Raw genomic sequence first — 12,875 nt, forward strand, 5'->3', positions numbered from 1 at the left:
CTCCCAGATTGGAGAGGGTGCAGGTCGGACTGAGGGGACCCCCCCCCCCCGCACGAATTTTGTGCACCAGGCCTCTAGTCCTATATAATAAAAGCCTAATATGCAAATTGTCCCCTCAACCGGGAGTTCGGCCAGGAGTTCGACCACTCATTACGATGTGCACTAACCACCAGGGGGCAGCGGGCGTCGGCAACATGCTGCGACCTCTCGCCGGCTACCTGGGGGCGGGGGTGACAGGGACGGAGGTGTGGTGAGAATGCAGGGTGTCCGCTGAGCTCACTCCCCCTACTACCCTCCCCTGGGGACACCAGGGCTCGCATGCCAGGGAAGCCCCTGTGCTCAGGTGCCAGGTGCCCACAAGGAGCCGGCCCCACACCCGTGCCCTCTTCTGGGTGAGCCGGGGCCGCCGGGACCGCAGGGGCCAGTCAGGCTCCATGTGGGTTTGCGCAGGAGCCGGCCTGCAAGGCTGGCTGGCAGAGAGGGTGCTGCCCGCCAGGCTTCTGTGCAGCGCCACTGGGCAGCCCAGAGAGGCCCATGCTACGCCCCGGACCATGGTGTCCAGTCGCGCTCATGATATCTCTGTGTGGGACTCAGGCACCGTGACTCAGGCGGAGGGGGATGCATGGAGGTCCATGGGCCCAGGTGCTTCCCAGGGCCCAGGGGTCAGCTGGGACCTGCCCTTCCAAGTGAGACACTCGTGCTTTGATCACCAGCCAGGCCTAGGGACCACACCCGTGCACAAATTTCATGCAACGGGCCTCTAGAGAGTGTGTGAGTGTGTGTATGTGTGTGTATAATTTTTTAAAATATATTTTTATTGATTTTTAGAGAGGGAGTGAGAGAGAAACATCAATGATCCCACACTGGGAATTGAACTTCCTGGTTCATAGGTTGATGCTGAGCCATGCCAGCCAGGCCCAATTATCATTCATATATATCATATACATGAATATGTATCATATATATCATTCATATATATATATACAGTGGGGCCTTGACTTATGAGTGTCCCGACTAATGAGTTTTTTGAGATACCAGCTGTCTTTCGGCCGATTTTTTGCATTGAGTTGATAGAGTAATTTGAGTTAACGAGCTCCTTAATGAGCTCCTTAACGAGCTCGGTCTCGGAATGAATTAAACTCGTAAGTCAAGGCCCCACTGTGTGTGTGTGTGTATGTGTATATATACACACACACATACATATATATTTTATATATATATATATATATATATATATAAAAGGCTAATATGCTAAGTATCCCTCCAACCATCCGACCGGTCACTATGACAGACACTGACCATCGGGGGAAGACCCTCAATGCAGGAGCTGCTGTGACACACACTGGCCATTTACAAAGGAACAGCACCGCAGACCTGGCATCAACAAAGCAACACTCGGCTTCACCCAAGTGGGACACAGGCCCCTCCACCATCCTGGAGTGACACCCCACCAAATCGCAGCCAATGCTACCAAGACCCCATGGCACAAAATGCGGCCCAATGCTCAGCCCAGCCTGGAAATGGTCACTGTGGGCACCGGGTAATGATGTCATATAGCAATGCCCAGCTTCCTCTCCCTAACAATTAGCCTCCTTGCAGTTTCTCCAGCCCAGGAACAGGACTTGCTTTATAGCCAGGTGCAAACATTTTACACTTTAACCAAATGTCTGTGAAGCATGTTCCCATGCCTCATCTCAGTTGATCCTCACAGAAGTCCTGGAGTAAGTAGATAGGAGACTCGGTAGAATCCTATTTTCTTTTCATTAGCCAGAAAACGGAAATTTAGAAAGTTTAGAAACTTGACCTGAATGAAAAGAAGTAAAAAATGGTGGACCTTGAAAATGACTTCAGGTTTTCTCACTGCACAGAATATAGTCCAGGGGTCCTCAAACTTTTTAAACAGGGGGCCAGTTCACTGTCCCTCAGACCGCTGGAGGGCCAGACTATAGTTTAAAAAAAACTATGAACAAATTCCTGCACATATCTTATTTTGAAGTAAAAAAACAAAACGGAACAAATACAATATTTGTATTTGCATGTGGCCCATGGGCCGTAGTTTGAGGACCCCTGATATAGTCAAACACTGCTGCAGTTAAATATGTTACCATCTGTCCTCCCTGTGTGGTCTACAATAATAATCTGCTTCGTGTTGATATTTACTGCTGTGTTGCTGACAATTACCAAAAAGAGAAGTTGGGGTACTTCACTGGGCTGGAAAAAGTTTAGCTAAAGCAGAAAGCAGGTCTAATTAAGCAAGTTTATTCTATATATGTAAAAGGCTAAGTTGACTCACACATGTGCAATACATATAAAGCTCTTGCTGGTACCAATCGCTCGAGTGTGTTTTGATCTGTCATTGTCAATCGTGAATTTAGTTGACGTTTCTATTATAGAAAAAGGGCAAATAGTGATATTAAAATATTTCTTCTAATTAATTTCCTTTCAATGTGCAGAATCTGTGCACCTGACTACTAAGATCTTAATAAAGCTTAGTGAAAAACTGGACAGTTAGAGATGTTTAAAAAATATTAGCACCAAGGATTCTTTCTCCTTATATAATCAACAAAATGGCAGAGATCTGAAAAGGTAACAACTTTCTCATTAAAACAACTGAGCCCAGCTGCTGTGGCTCAGTGGTTGAACATCAACCTCTGAACCAGAAGGTCATGGTTTGATTCCCAGTCAGGGCACATGCCCAGGTTGTGGACTCCATCCCCAGTGTGGGGCGTGGAGAAGGCAGCCGATCAATGATTCTCTCATCATTGATGTTCCTATCTCTCTCTCCCTTCCTCTCTGAAATCAATAAAAATATATTTTAAAAAAATAATAATTATTTTAAAAAAATAAATCAATTGAAAGATCCTTTGGGGAACCTGCTAAAATCATCTCAAATGCTCCTGTAGTCCCCAGTCTACTGCTGGGAACACATACTAAAGTACTGCTAAGATCTCCTCTGCCTCCAACTGACCCTCTCCAAGCAAGGGACAAAGAAGGAGAAAGGACAGCTTTGGACTGGACAGGCCCCAAACACTGCAGTCACTGGCAGCAAAACCAAGGTGGTCCATGGCATTCACCTGGATGCCAGTACCAATCTACTAGTTGTGGCTGACTGGGGTGTTCATTGGTGGATTCTGAAACCAAGTCCAGGCTCAGCTGGAAAGAGTGCCCTGAGTGATTAGCAAGGTCTGCCACGCAGAACCCGAAAATGGTGCTGCAAATGCCTGTATTTGTGGCTTTGTCCAGAGGTCCAAGAGAAGCCCTAGTCAGTTTGGCTCAGTGAATAGAGCATCAGCTAGTGGACTGAAAAATCTCGGGTTTGATTCGGGTCCATGGCAAGTACCTCAGCTGCAGGCTCAATCCCCAGTCCTGGTAGGGGCGCGTGCAGGAGACAACCAATCGATATGTGTCTGTCTGTCTCTCCCCTTCCCTTCCACTCTCTCTAAAAATCAATGGAAAAAAATATCCTCAGGTGAGGATTAACAAACAAAAAAAAGGCCCAAGTGAAGGGACATCAAGTTTGCTCTGGTCCCAAGTGCCACATTAAACTTTTTTTTTAAAAAAAAAATGTTTTTTATTGATTTCAGAGAGTGGAAGGGAGAGTGAGAGAGATAGAAACATCAATGATGAAAGAATCACTGATCAGCTGCCTCCTGCATGCCCCTACTGGGGATTGAGCCTGAAACCTAGGTATGTGCCCTGACCTGGAATCAAACCATGACCACTGAACCACACAAGCCTGGCACCACATTAAATTTTTTTATATCTCTGCCACACCACTGCTAACTGCTATTAGGGTCTGAGCTAATCACCGTATTTCCTTCTTAAGCCATTATAGCAGCTAATACTTTTCGAGGGTTCTTAGGTGTGAGGCACTGTTCTGAGTACTGTACAAGGATCAGCCCATTTTACAGATGAGGAAACTGTGACCCAGGGGCCGAAGCAACTTGCCTAAGGTCACTCAGCTAAAGACAGGCTGGAAGAACATAAGCGATGAAAAAGATGACTTCAACAGCTGCTCCATCAGATCTGGGGAAGTCAGCCCACAGAGCCTCCAGGGAGTCCCCAAACCAGGCTGGGCTGCCCTGCCTTTGTGCCTGGGACACAAGCAGGCATGGGGAACTCCCCAACTAGTAGACAACAGTACCTTCTGCCCGGCTGTGATTGCATCTCCTTCTGACTGTCCTAAATCCATATCCAACCCTCTTTATATCCAGTAGCTCCAGACACTCCACTTCTTTCACCTTCCCAAATCAGGGCAGGGCAGTTCTCAAACTTGAGCGGACAATAGACTATAGGTTATAAATGCAGGTTCCTAGGCCCAGGCAGGTCTGAAGCAGGGCCTGGGAAGTGTGCCCACAGGCCAGCTGTGAGGCCTAGAAGACCGCATCAGATCAGATGCTTCAGAAGCCAGGGTCAGAGGACCCCACATGGACGTCCCCATGATGTCCCAACTCCCTATCCTCTTTCTTCTCTTTCCATGGCAAATGACCAGATGAGGAGACGGACAATAAGGAACTGGGGCCAAAGTTCTGGGTCAGGCCACACTTCTTATTAAAGGCACCAGAACAGAGTAGGAACAGCTCATCTGGGAGCCGGATTCCTGGTCCCAGATGTGCTTCCAATCCCTCCCTGAGTCCTCGGGAAAGTCACACCCTCCCTGGTGGCTCAGGTCCCTCGTCACAAAAAAAGGAGACCAGAGAACCCAGAGGTCCCCTCCCACCATTCTCCTGTTCTCCAAAAAGACTCCCAGCCTCTCCCCCGGCGGTTAGAATCATCTCCCCAGCATCCACAGGCGCCAGGAGTCCCAGGAGAGCTACGTCTCTGTCCATATGGGATGGAGAGCGTCCTGAACCCTGTCTGGGTCTTCGCACCAAGTCACCAAAGAGAGCCCAAACCGGCGATGGTGTGAAGTCAATCTTCATGACAATGACCACTTTGTAAGCACAAGCGAAGCGCCGGGCACAGTGCTAACCCCTTGGCAGCGTCGCGCCCGAAACCTCATCCGGGCCCTAGCTGGTCCCCGAGGGTCTCCCAAGTGTGCAGACCGGAAGCCGAGGCGCTCAGGGCGACGTGACTGACCCAAGGTCACCCAGCCTGGACGAGGAGGTCCGTCCAGGGCCCCACGCACGCCCCGGGGGCCGGGTCGAGGGCGCGCGGAGCTCCGGGCAGGAAGATGGCAGGCAAGGCCGGGAACCCAGTAGAGCTCCCCAGCCGACCCCTGCGCGGAGGGCCCCGCACCGGCGCGCCTCGCCCGTCCCGCCGGCCGCCAAGTCCGCGCCACGCCACGCCGTTGGCGCCCGAGTCCGCCACTCACCGCACTTCGGGGGGTAGCGATAGGCCGAGTTCGCCTGAATGTCGATGTCCTCCACGCCCGCAATGCGTCGGCTCAGGATGGAGCCCATGGTCACAGCGGGCCGGGCCGGCCAGGACCGAGTAGGACGGGGGCAGCAGCGGCGGCGTCTTCACGCTGACATGGCCAGGAGCAGGCCGCACGGACAACAGCCCACGGCCGCGGAAGCCTCAGCCTCGGAGCCCCCACCCCCGACTCGGCCGGGCCGACGCTACGGCAGCCCTCCGCCCCCGACCCAAGGCACCTCGGGAAATGGAGTCCCCTCGCCTCCGAGGGCACCGGGCTGCGGCGCGGAGAGCGCGCCTATCAACTACATTTCCCAGGATGCTCCTCGCCCGGGTCCTCTGAAGTTGTTGACAAGCGCTCTGGAACAAACCAAATGGATCAGAATCCAGAGAGGCGCAACCATCACCCGCAACGCGAGTTGTCCTTCCATCTGCATTCCAAGCACTGCACCAACGTTGTAGCTCTTTAGCCTCCTAGTAATCTGTTCACATGTAGACCCTTCTATTTATCCCCCTTCCATTTACCCCTCTCTGAAATGTCTCCCTGAGCCACCATGGTTCTCCCCGCTTCCCAGGGTTTATCTCCTGTCCCGGCCAGCAGAGGGCACACGTTTACTTGCCACCCCAAGCTTACCTGGAGAGGTGCTCAGAGGAAGCAAAGGGCCTGCCTTGTCCTTTTCCAGAATTCAAGGCATCTTTCCGACTCTACGTCCAGAACAATTATTTTGAACACATAATTTTAAAGCGACCCCCCCCCCCAAAGAGGCAGTAGACCTCTCCCCTTTTTACAGGAAGAGAAACTGAAGCACGAAGAAGGGAGGTCTGCATATAAGGTCAGGATTAAAGCTTTTCTGGTTGCAATGAACTTTCCTGGCTTTTTAAAAATATATATTTTTAAAATTGATTTTAAAGAGGAAAGGAGAGGGAGAGACAGAAAAATCAATGATGAGAGAGAATCATTGATTGGCTGCCTCCTGCACACCCCGCACTGGGGATGGAGCCTGCAATCTGCGCATGTGCTCTGACCAAGAATCCAACTGCAACCTCCAGGTTCATAGGTCAATGTTCAACCACTGAGCCAGGTGGGCCTGGCTCCTGGCTTTTGACTTACATAAAACTCAGTAAGCAGGAAACATGGGGCTGTTTTTACCTACTTTTCAGTTAAGAAACTGGGGTTCCTAGAAGAAAGTGACTTCCCCAGTAGAGCCTGCTGTATCAAGAAAGAAACTATGGAGGGCAGCAGCGGGAAGAGTCTCAAATGGTAAGTTCACCACAATCCACATTAAAATGAGTCTTCTACCTTTCTAGAGGCCAGAATCCAGAACACTACCTTCTGTTGTCAGGGGACCAGGAAGCCAAAACTAACAAAGAAAGTGAAAGAGTTGGATGATTGTGAGGGAGAGGCCATGTCTTGGGAGAGCTTGATTAAATCTCTCTGCTCCACAACTAAGACCCTTTTTAGTGAGCACCTACTACGTTCCAGACATTGTGTTGAGGGCTTTGCACATATTCTCATTTAATTCTCTAATGTCAGTTCTATTTTCATTTCCAATTTACAGAAAAGTGAGGCTGGGAGAGGTGAAGTACCCCACTCGGGTTACATAGTATGTAAGTGGTAAAGCTGGAATTTGAACCAGGCCACGTCTTTTAACACCACACTTCCCTGCCATCTCAGAGACAGGAAGGCTCCAGTGTGCCAGATTTCATCTCTTGTCCCCAGGTGGGCCTGAAAACACCCCCACCCCATGTGATCTTTCTTCCCTTAAATTTCTTTCTGTTGAATCACATAACATTTGTATATAGACCAGCACTGATTCACTGTGTAGATATACCAACACTGCATTCAATTTACCAGCCTCCCTCTTTGTGGAGAAGGAGGAGAGTACTGAAGACCCTGATGTTCCCACTGAAAAAATAACCCTAAGAGCATGTCCTCCCTATGGATCCTGGGTCAGGAAGTCATTTCCATGGAGCCATTTTTATTTGGCTAATTAAACATTCCTCCTAATAGAGCTTTGGACTTGTGGTGTATTTTTCTGTGTTTATACATGCCCAACTGGGATACAGTCCCTTTTTAAAAAAAAAAATCTTTATTGTTTAAAGTAGTACATGAGTCTCCTTTTTCCCCCATTGACCTCTTGCCACCCCCACCCCCAAGCACAAGCCCTCACCCCACTACTGTCTGTGTCCATTGGTTTTGCTCATATGCATGCATACAAGTCTTTTGGTTGATCTTACCCCCTCACTGCCCGCCTCCCCCCCCCCCCCCACCTGCCCTCATAGGTTACAGTCTGTTCGATGTTTCTATGACTCTGGTTCTGTTTTTGTTCATCAGTTTATGTTGTTCATTATATTCCTCTTTTTCTTTTCTTTTTTTGGCAGTCCCTTTCTGATTTGGTATTAGTTCCACTACCAACATCTTGACTGATTCACTTATTTATTCGACAAATATTTATCATGCAGCTACTATGTAACAGGCAAAGAGAGAGGCAATAGGGATCAAAGGGAGAAACCACCAGATATGGAGCTTGGAGGATAGTGAGGAAACAAACACTAAAAATGTTAAAGGCCCTGGCATTTGTTGGTTAGAGTGTCATCCTGATATGCCAAGGTTGTGGGTTCGATCCCTGGTTAGGGCATATATAAGAATCAACCAATGGCCCTAACCAGTTTGCCTTAATGGATAGAGCATCGGCCTGTGTACTGAAGGGTCCCAGGTTTGATTCCGGTCAAGGGCACATGCCCAGGTTTCGGGCTCGATCCCCAGTAGGGGGTGTGCAGGAGGCAGCTGATCAATGATTCTCTCTCATCATTGATGTTTCTATCTCTCTCTCCCTCTCCCTTCCTCTCTGAAATAAAAAATATATTTTAAAAAAGAATGCATAAATAAGTGGAACAACAAATCAATGTTTCTCCCTTCTCTCTGTCTCTAAAATTAATTTAAAAAACTTTATTAAGAAGTATATAAATACAAGATGTGGTGGGTACTATGGGGGAATGGATTGAGATGCAATAATAGGAGAGACCTTCTATTGATAGGGGAGTGAGGGAAGGCATCTCTGAGGAGGTTACATTTAAGCCTGGACTTGAAATATAAGTAAGAGCTAACCAGGCAAACTCTGAGGGGATTAAGCCAGGTTCCGGGCAGGGGGAACAGCATGGACAAAGACTCTGAGGCAGCACAGAGCTGATTATGATCCATGAGCTCAAAGGCCAGTGTGGCTAGAATCAAGTAAAGGGAAGAGTATGGGAACAGAGATCAGCCAGCCAGCCAGCATTGGGTCATATGAAACAAAAAAACATTGATTTGTTGTTCCACTTATTTATGCATTCTTTTTTAAAATATATTTTTTATTTCAGAGAGGAAGGGAGAGGGAGAGGGTTTGGCTCAGTGGCTAGAGCTTTGGCCCACAGACTGAAGGGTCCTGGATTCTATTCTGGTCAAGAGCATATACCTTGGTTGCAGGCTCAATCCCTGGCCCTAATCAGGGCAAGTGCAGGAGGCAGCCAATCAATGTGTCTCTCTCACATCAATGTTTCTCTCACTCTGTCTCTCCCCCTCCCTTCCATTCTTTCTAAAAAAAAAAAAAAAAAAAAATCAATGGAAAAATATCCTCGGGTGAGGATTAACACACACACACACACACACACACACACACACAGGCCCTAGGCACAGTTCATGGCCTCCAGGGGTGAGTCCCTCAAGTCTACACTTCTTCTCAAGCCTCTTTTAGAGGGCAGGATCCTCAACTACTCATCCTTGGGCTCCCAGAGCCAAGCACCCAGTGTACTATGTCTGATAAACACATCTGTGGAGTGATCGAAAGAATGGAGGTGGGGAGGAGGAGGCCAAGGGACGCTGAGAAGGCCGGGACCCTGCACCTCTGTGAACTGGCTATGCCAACTGTGGCAAGGCCCTCACCTCTCTGGACCTCAGAAAAGATGAGGGCACTGCCTGAAATGCATTTTACTTTCTCATCCCCCATCTACTAGCCTCAGCTGGCAGGCCCCATCTGAGCCTGCTAAAAAAGCCAAAGTCCACTTTCTAGCCAGGCTGATCCTGGCTGAAAACAAGGTTTTTTACTTCTCTGCTGTTCCTGGAAAACAAGCTAGCTGGGGGACTGTATGGGGCCCGAGGGGTGACCTTTGCTCTTGCCAGCCCCACCTACCCCACCCCAGTCTGGGCTGGACAAGCCTGTGCAGGTACCTGAGTGGTGCCTGGATGAGGGTGGGGGAAGGTACTTCCTGCTTCCCTCAGCAAGAAAAGCCCCCAGTAGGCCCTGCCAACACTCACCCTTCCTTACCAGCAACACATCCTGCTGGCTCACGGCATGCCTGCTCTTCTTCAAGGGCCCTGAACACTGGAAAAAGTGTCAGAAGTCCTGGATTCCAGCCTCAGATTCCTTATCTGTAAAATGGGCTTGGACTCACTAGACAGAGGCAAAGAGGTGAGTACTAGAAATGGTTTGCTGAATGCCAGGCCCATGTTGAGCTCCTCCCTGGCATTACTCCATAGCAGTCCTGGGAGAGCTCCTGGCTCTCACCTTCAGTTCTACAAATGAGGAAACTGAACTTGCCCAACATCAGAGTCATTAAGTGGCAGTGTCAGGACTGGCAACCAGGTTTGTCTGGCTCCGGAACTTGTTCACCTTCCACCATGCCCTGTTGCTGGCCCAGTGGTAACAGTACCTATACTCAGAGCTGCCTATCCTGTGCCGGGTACTTTGCCCACATTAATTCATGTTTATGATGCTAGACATCGACTGCAGGCCCTCTACTGGAAATGGAGACAGTCAACTCTTGCTTCATGGTTGACACTCAGCCACTGAGAGACACTGGCTCGAGGAGCCATTCTTTTTTGTTGTTGTTAGTCCTCACCTGAGAATATTTTTCCATTGATTTTTAGAGACAGTGGAAGGGAGAGGGAGAGACAGAGAGAAACAACGATGTGAGAGAAACATATCGATTGGTTGGCACCCTGACCAGGCCCCGGGAGCCCGCAACCAAGGCATGTGTCCTTTACCAGAATCAAACCCAGGACCCTTCAGTCAGTCCGTGGGCCCACATCTATCCACTGAACCAAACCGGCTAGGGCAGGCCATTCTTTTTTTTTTTTTTTTAATACATTTTTATTGATTTTTTACAGAGAGGAAGAGAGAGGGATAGAGAGTTAGAAACATCGATGAATGAGAAACATCGATCAGCTGCCTCCTGCACACCTCCTACTGGGGATGTACCCGCAACCAAGGTACATGCCCTTGACTGGAATCGAACCTGGGACCTTTCAGTCCACAGGCTCTATCCACCTAGCCAAACCGGTTAGGGCAGGCCATTCTTAATAAGAGCAGAGATTTCCTGGCACCACCAGGGTTTGGAAAAAATGGTGGAGACTGAATGATCTCTATAAGGCAGAAGAAAGGCCAGTGGACAGGTGACTTCAGCCAGGGCTGAAGCACCCACTGGAAGGGGACTCTTTCAGCCAGTGGATCAAGCTCCCCACTCTAGCAGGGCTCGAATCCCTCCTCCACATATACCAGCTTCTCCTGTCCCTCACACCTCCCCATCCTCCTCCCACTCGCCAAAGTCAACCTCTGGAAGGGTTGAGGGATCCAGGAAAAGCACCGCAGAGAAAGCACTGCAAGTCTCTACTCCCCCCCTCTGGGGGAGGGGAGGGCATCCGCCCCAGTGTGAGACAGTCCCTCCCCTCATTTCAATCCAATTCTGAGGACTAGGCCCTGGGCAGGGGCGGGCTCAGAACCAGACAATCCCCCGAGCCCACTGGATCCTTCTGTCACCATCTGGTCCCCACGCCGCCACAGCCAGTGATTCTAATGTGGATAACGGATCAGCTCTATTAAAACCCTTCAGTGGCCTTTAACCCACCACTTGTATGTTTCCTGAGAGCACTTCCCACACTTGCAATTCATTTGTCCTTGGGGTTTCTGACACTCGCCCCCACCCCAGCCCCGCCACCAGCGGACCCCTCTTGGGTTTGCTCTCTCTCTGTACCCGGGTCACGTCGGAGCCCGGGACAGAGTCAGGGCCCAGCAAGTGAAACTGGCCTAGGAAGCGAGGAACCGGGGCAAGGTCATTCAGAGCGGTGACCGAGCCACTCCGCCTCCCGGGGCTTCTCGACTCCCGGTCCCGGGCTCGGTTCGGAGCTTGCCACCCCCCTGGCCCAACCCAGGACCCGGGACGGTAGAACCCAGAGGCCAACCGGAAGCGGCGCGTGCAGGGCTGTAAACACTTCTCGCAGGGCCCCACCCCAGCGCTCTTCAGCCCCGCCCCCGCCCGCCACGTGACACATAGGTCCGCTCAGCCTCAGGGCCCGCCCCAAACGCCACCGCATTGGGCGGCCAGCTTTGTTTACCTTATATGGCCAGGTCCTAACACCCTGCGGTCGCCCATTGGCAGAGACGGAGCCTCACTCACTTGACGTCACTCGGGACCGTATGTTGCAAATAAACTGGAGCATTCTGGGTATAGGAGTTCGGGGCCTTTTCCGGAACTGGCTCCGCGCGGTCCTGGCGCCTGCAGGTTAGGGCGAGATTTCCGGCAAAGAGCACCAGATTTTGCGTGGGAAAGTGGGAGCGTCGCAGGGAAGGAACCCCGAGGCAACAAAGACTGCCAGCCTCGCCTGCCCATCAGGGTGTCATTCCTACCTAACCCCAGAAGTTGCTTGGGCCTACTCTGTACCTGACCGAGCGCCAGGCCAGGGAGGGACCCGCTTCCCAAGTGCGCGATGCGCTCGGGGTGTTGGGGAGACTTGGAAGGCTTCCTGGAGGCGGTGATTTTGAGCAGAGTTTTAAAGGGCAAATTTATTCTCTGAACGAATATAGGCGCCTACTATTTGCCAAATCTCTGGGGCCTCGCGGCTTAGTGCTGCTGATTTGTGCCCAAACTGCTAGGACCCTCTCCCTCAAAGGGTGCACCCACTCACCAGAGGGATGCCAACCACATCCCGGCTCGCCAGGGTCTTGACAGAGACCTCTGTGGCCTCCGCCTGCCGACCCCCGTTAGTGCCAGGGCAGGGGCGCGGATGCCCAGCTCTCGTCACGGCCCGCCTCTGCACACAGTAGGTGTCCAGCGTCGGACAGTTCGGCCCCCAGCCCCCGATGGAGCGCGGGCGGGCGCGGGCGGACTACATCTCCCAGCATGCCCCCCGCAGCCCCGGAGCCAGGCGAGGCTCGGTGAGTCAGAGCCGCACAGTAAATATTTGTATTAGCCGGAGCCGGCTCGCTAATGGTGGACGCGTGAAGCGGAGGAGCGGGCAGCGCGGCGGCGGTGGCGCCATGTCCGTGAACATGGATGAGCTTAAGCACCAGGTCATGATCAATCAGTTCGTGCTGACGGCCGGCTGTGCGGCCGACCAGGCGAAGCAGCTGCTGCAGGCGGCCCACTGGCTGTTCGAGGTGCGCGGCCGAGCGCCGGGGAGCCGGAGACCGGGGTCGGGGTCGGCACCCACGGTGCGTGTGCGGCGTGGATACGTGAGTGCTCGCTCCCCCGGGCCCGGGGCGCCA

General features: G+C 51.4%; 2 protein-coding genes across 7 annotated transcripts in view; one reads left to right on the forward strand and one right to left on the reverse strand.

Moving 5' to 3' along the window:
* Positions 1-11,872, reverse strand: part of MGRN1 (mahogunin ring finger 1) — a 53,996-nt gene extending 42,124 nt beyond the window's left edge. For 3 of the 6 annotated variants that reach the window (XM_014457273.2, XM_014457271.2, XM_014457272.2), the window contains exon 1: positions 5,315-5,573. In XM_014457273.2, the coding sequence (XP_014312759.1) occupies positions 5,315-5,402 (88 nt within the window). In that variant the 5' untranslated portion in view covers positions 5,403-5,573. Of the gene's footprint in view, positions 1-5,314; positions 5,574-11,725 lie in introns of those variants that run through there. The other 3 variants (XM_023755243.1, XM_006090403.3, XM_014457274.2) reach the window with 3 other exon arrangements.
* Positions 11,873-12,553: 681 nt separating this feature from the next.
* UBALD1 (UBA like domain containing 1) overlaps positions 12,554-12,875 on the forward strand; it is a 5,011-nt gene continuing 4,689 nt past the window's right edge. The window contains exon 1 of the mRNA XM_006090405.3: positions 12,554-12,767. Coding sequence (XP_006090467.2) covers positions 12,648-12,767 — 120 coding nt within the window. The 5' untranslated portion in view covers positions 12,554-12,647. The remainder of the gene's footprint in view (positions 12,768-12,875) is intronic.

The sequence above is a fragment of the Myotis lucifugus genome, unplaced genomic scaffold (genome assembly GCF_000147115.1).
Source record: "Myotis lucifugus unplaced genomic scaffold, Myoluc2.0 scaffold_72, whole genome shotgun sequence".
Taxonomy (NCBI): Eukaryota; Metazoa; Chordata; class Mammalia; order Chiroptera; family Vespertilionidae; genus Myotis; species Myotis lucifugus.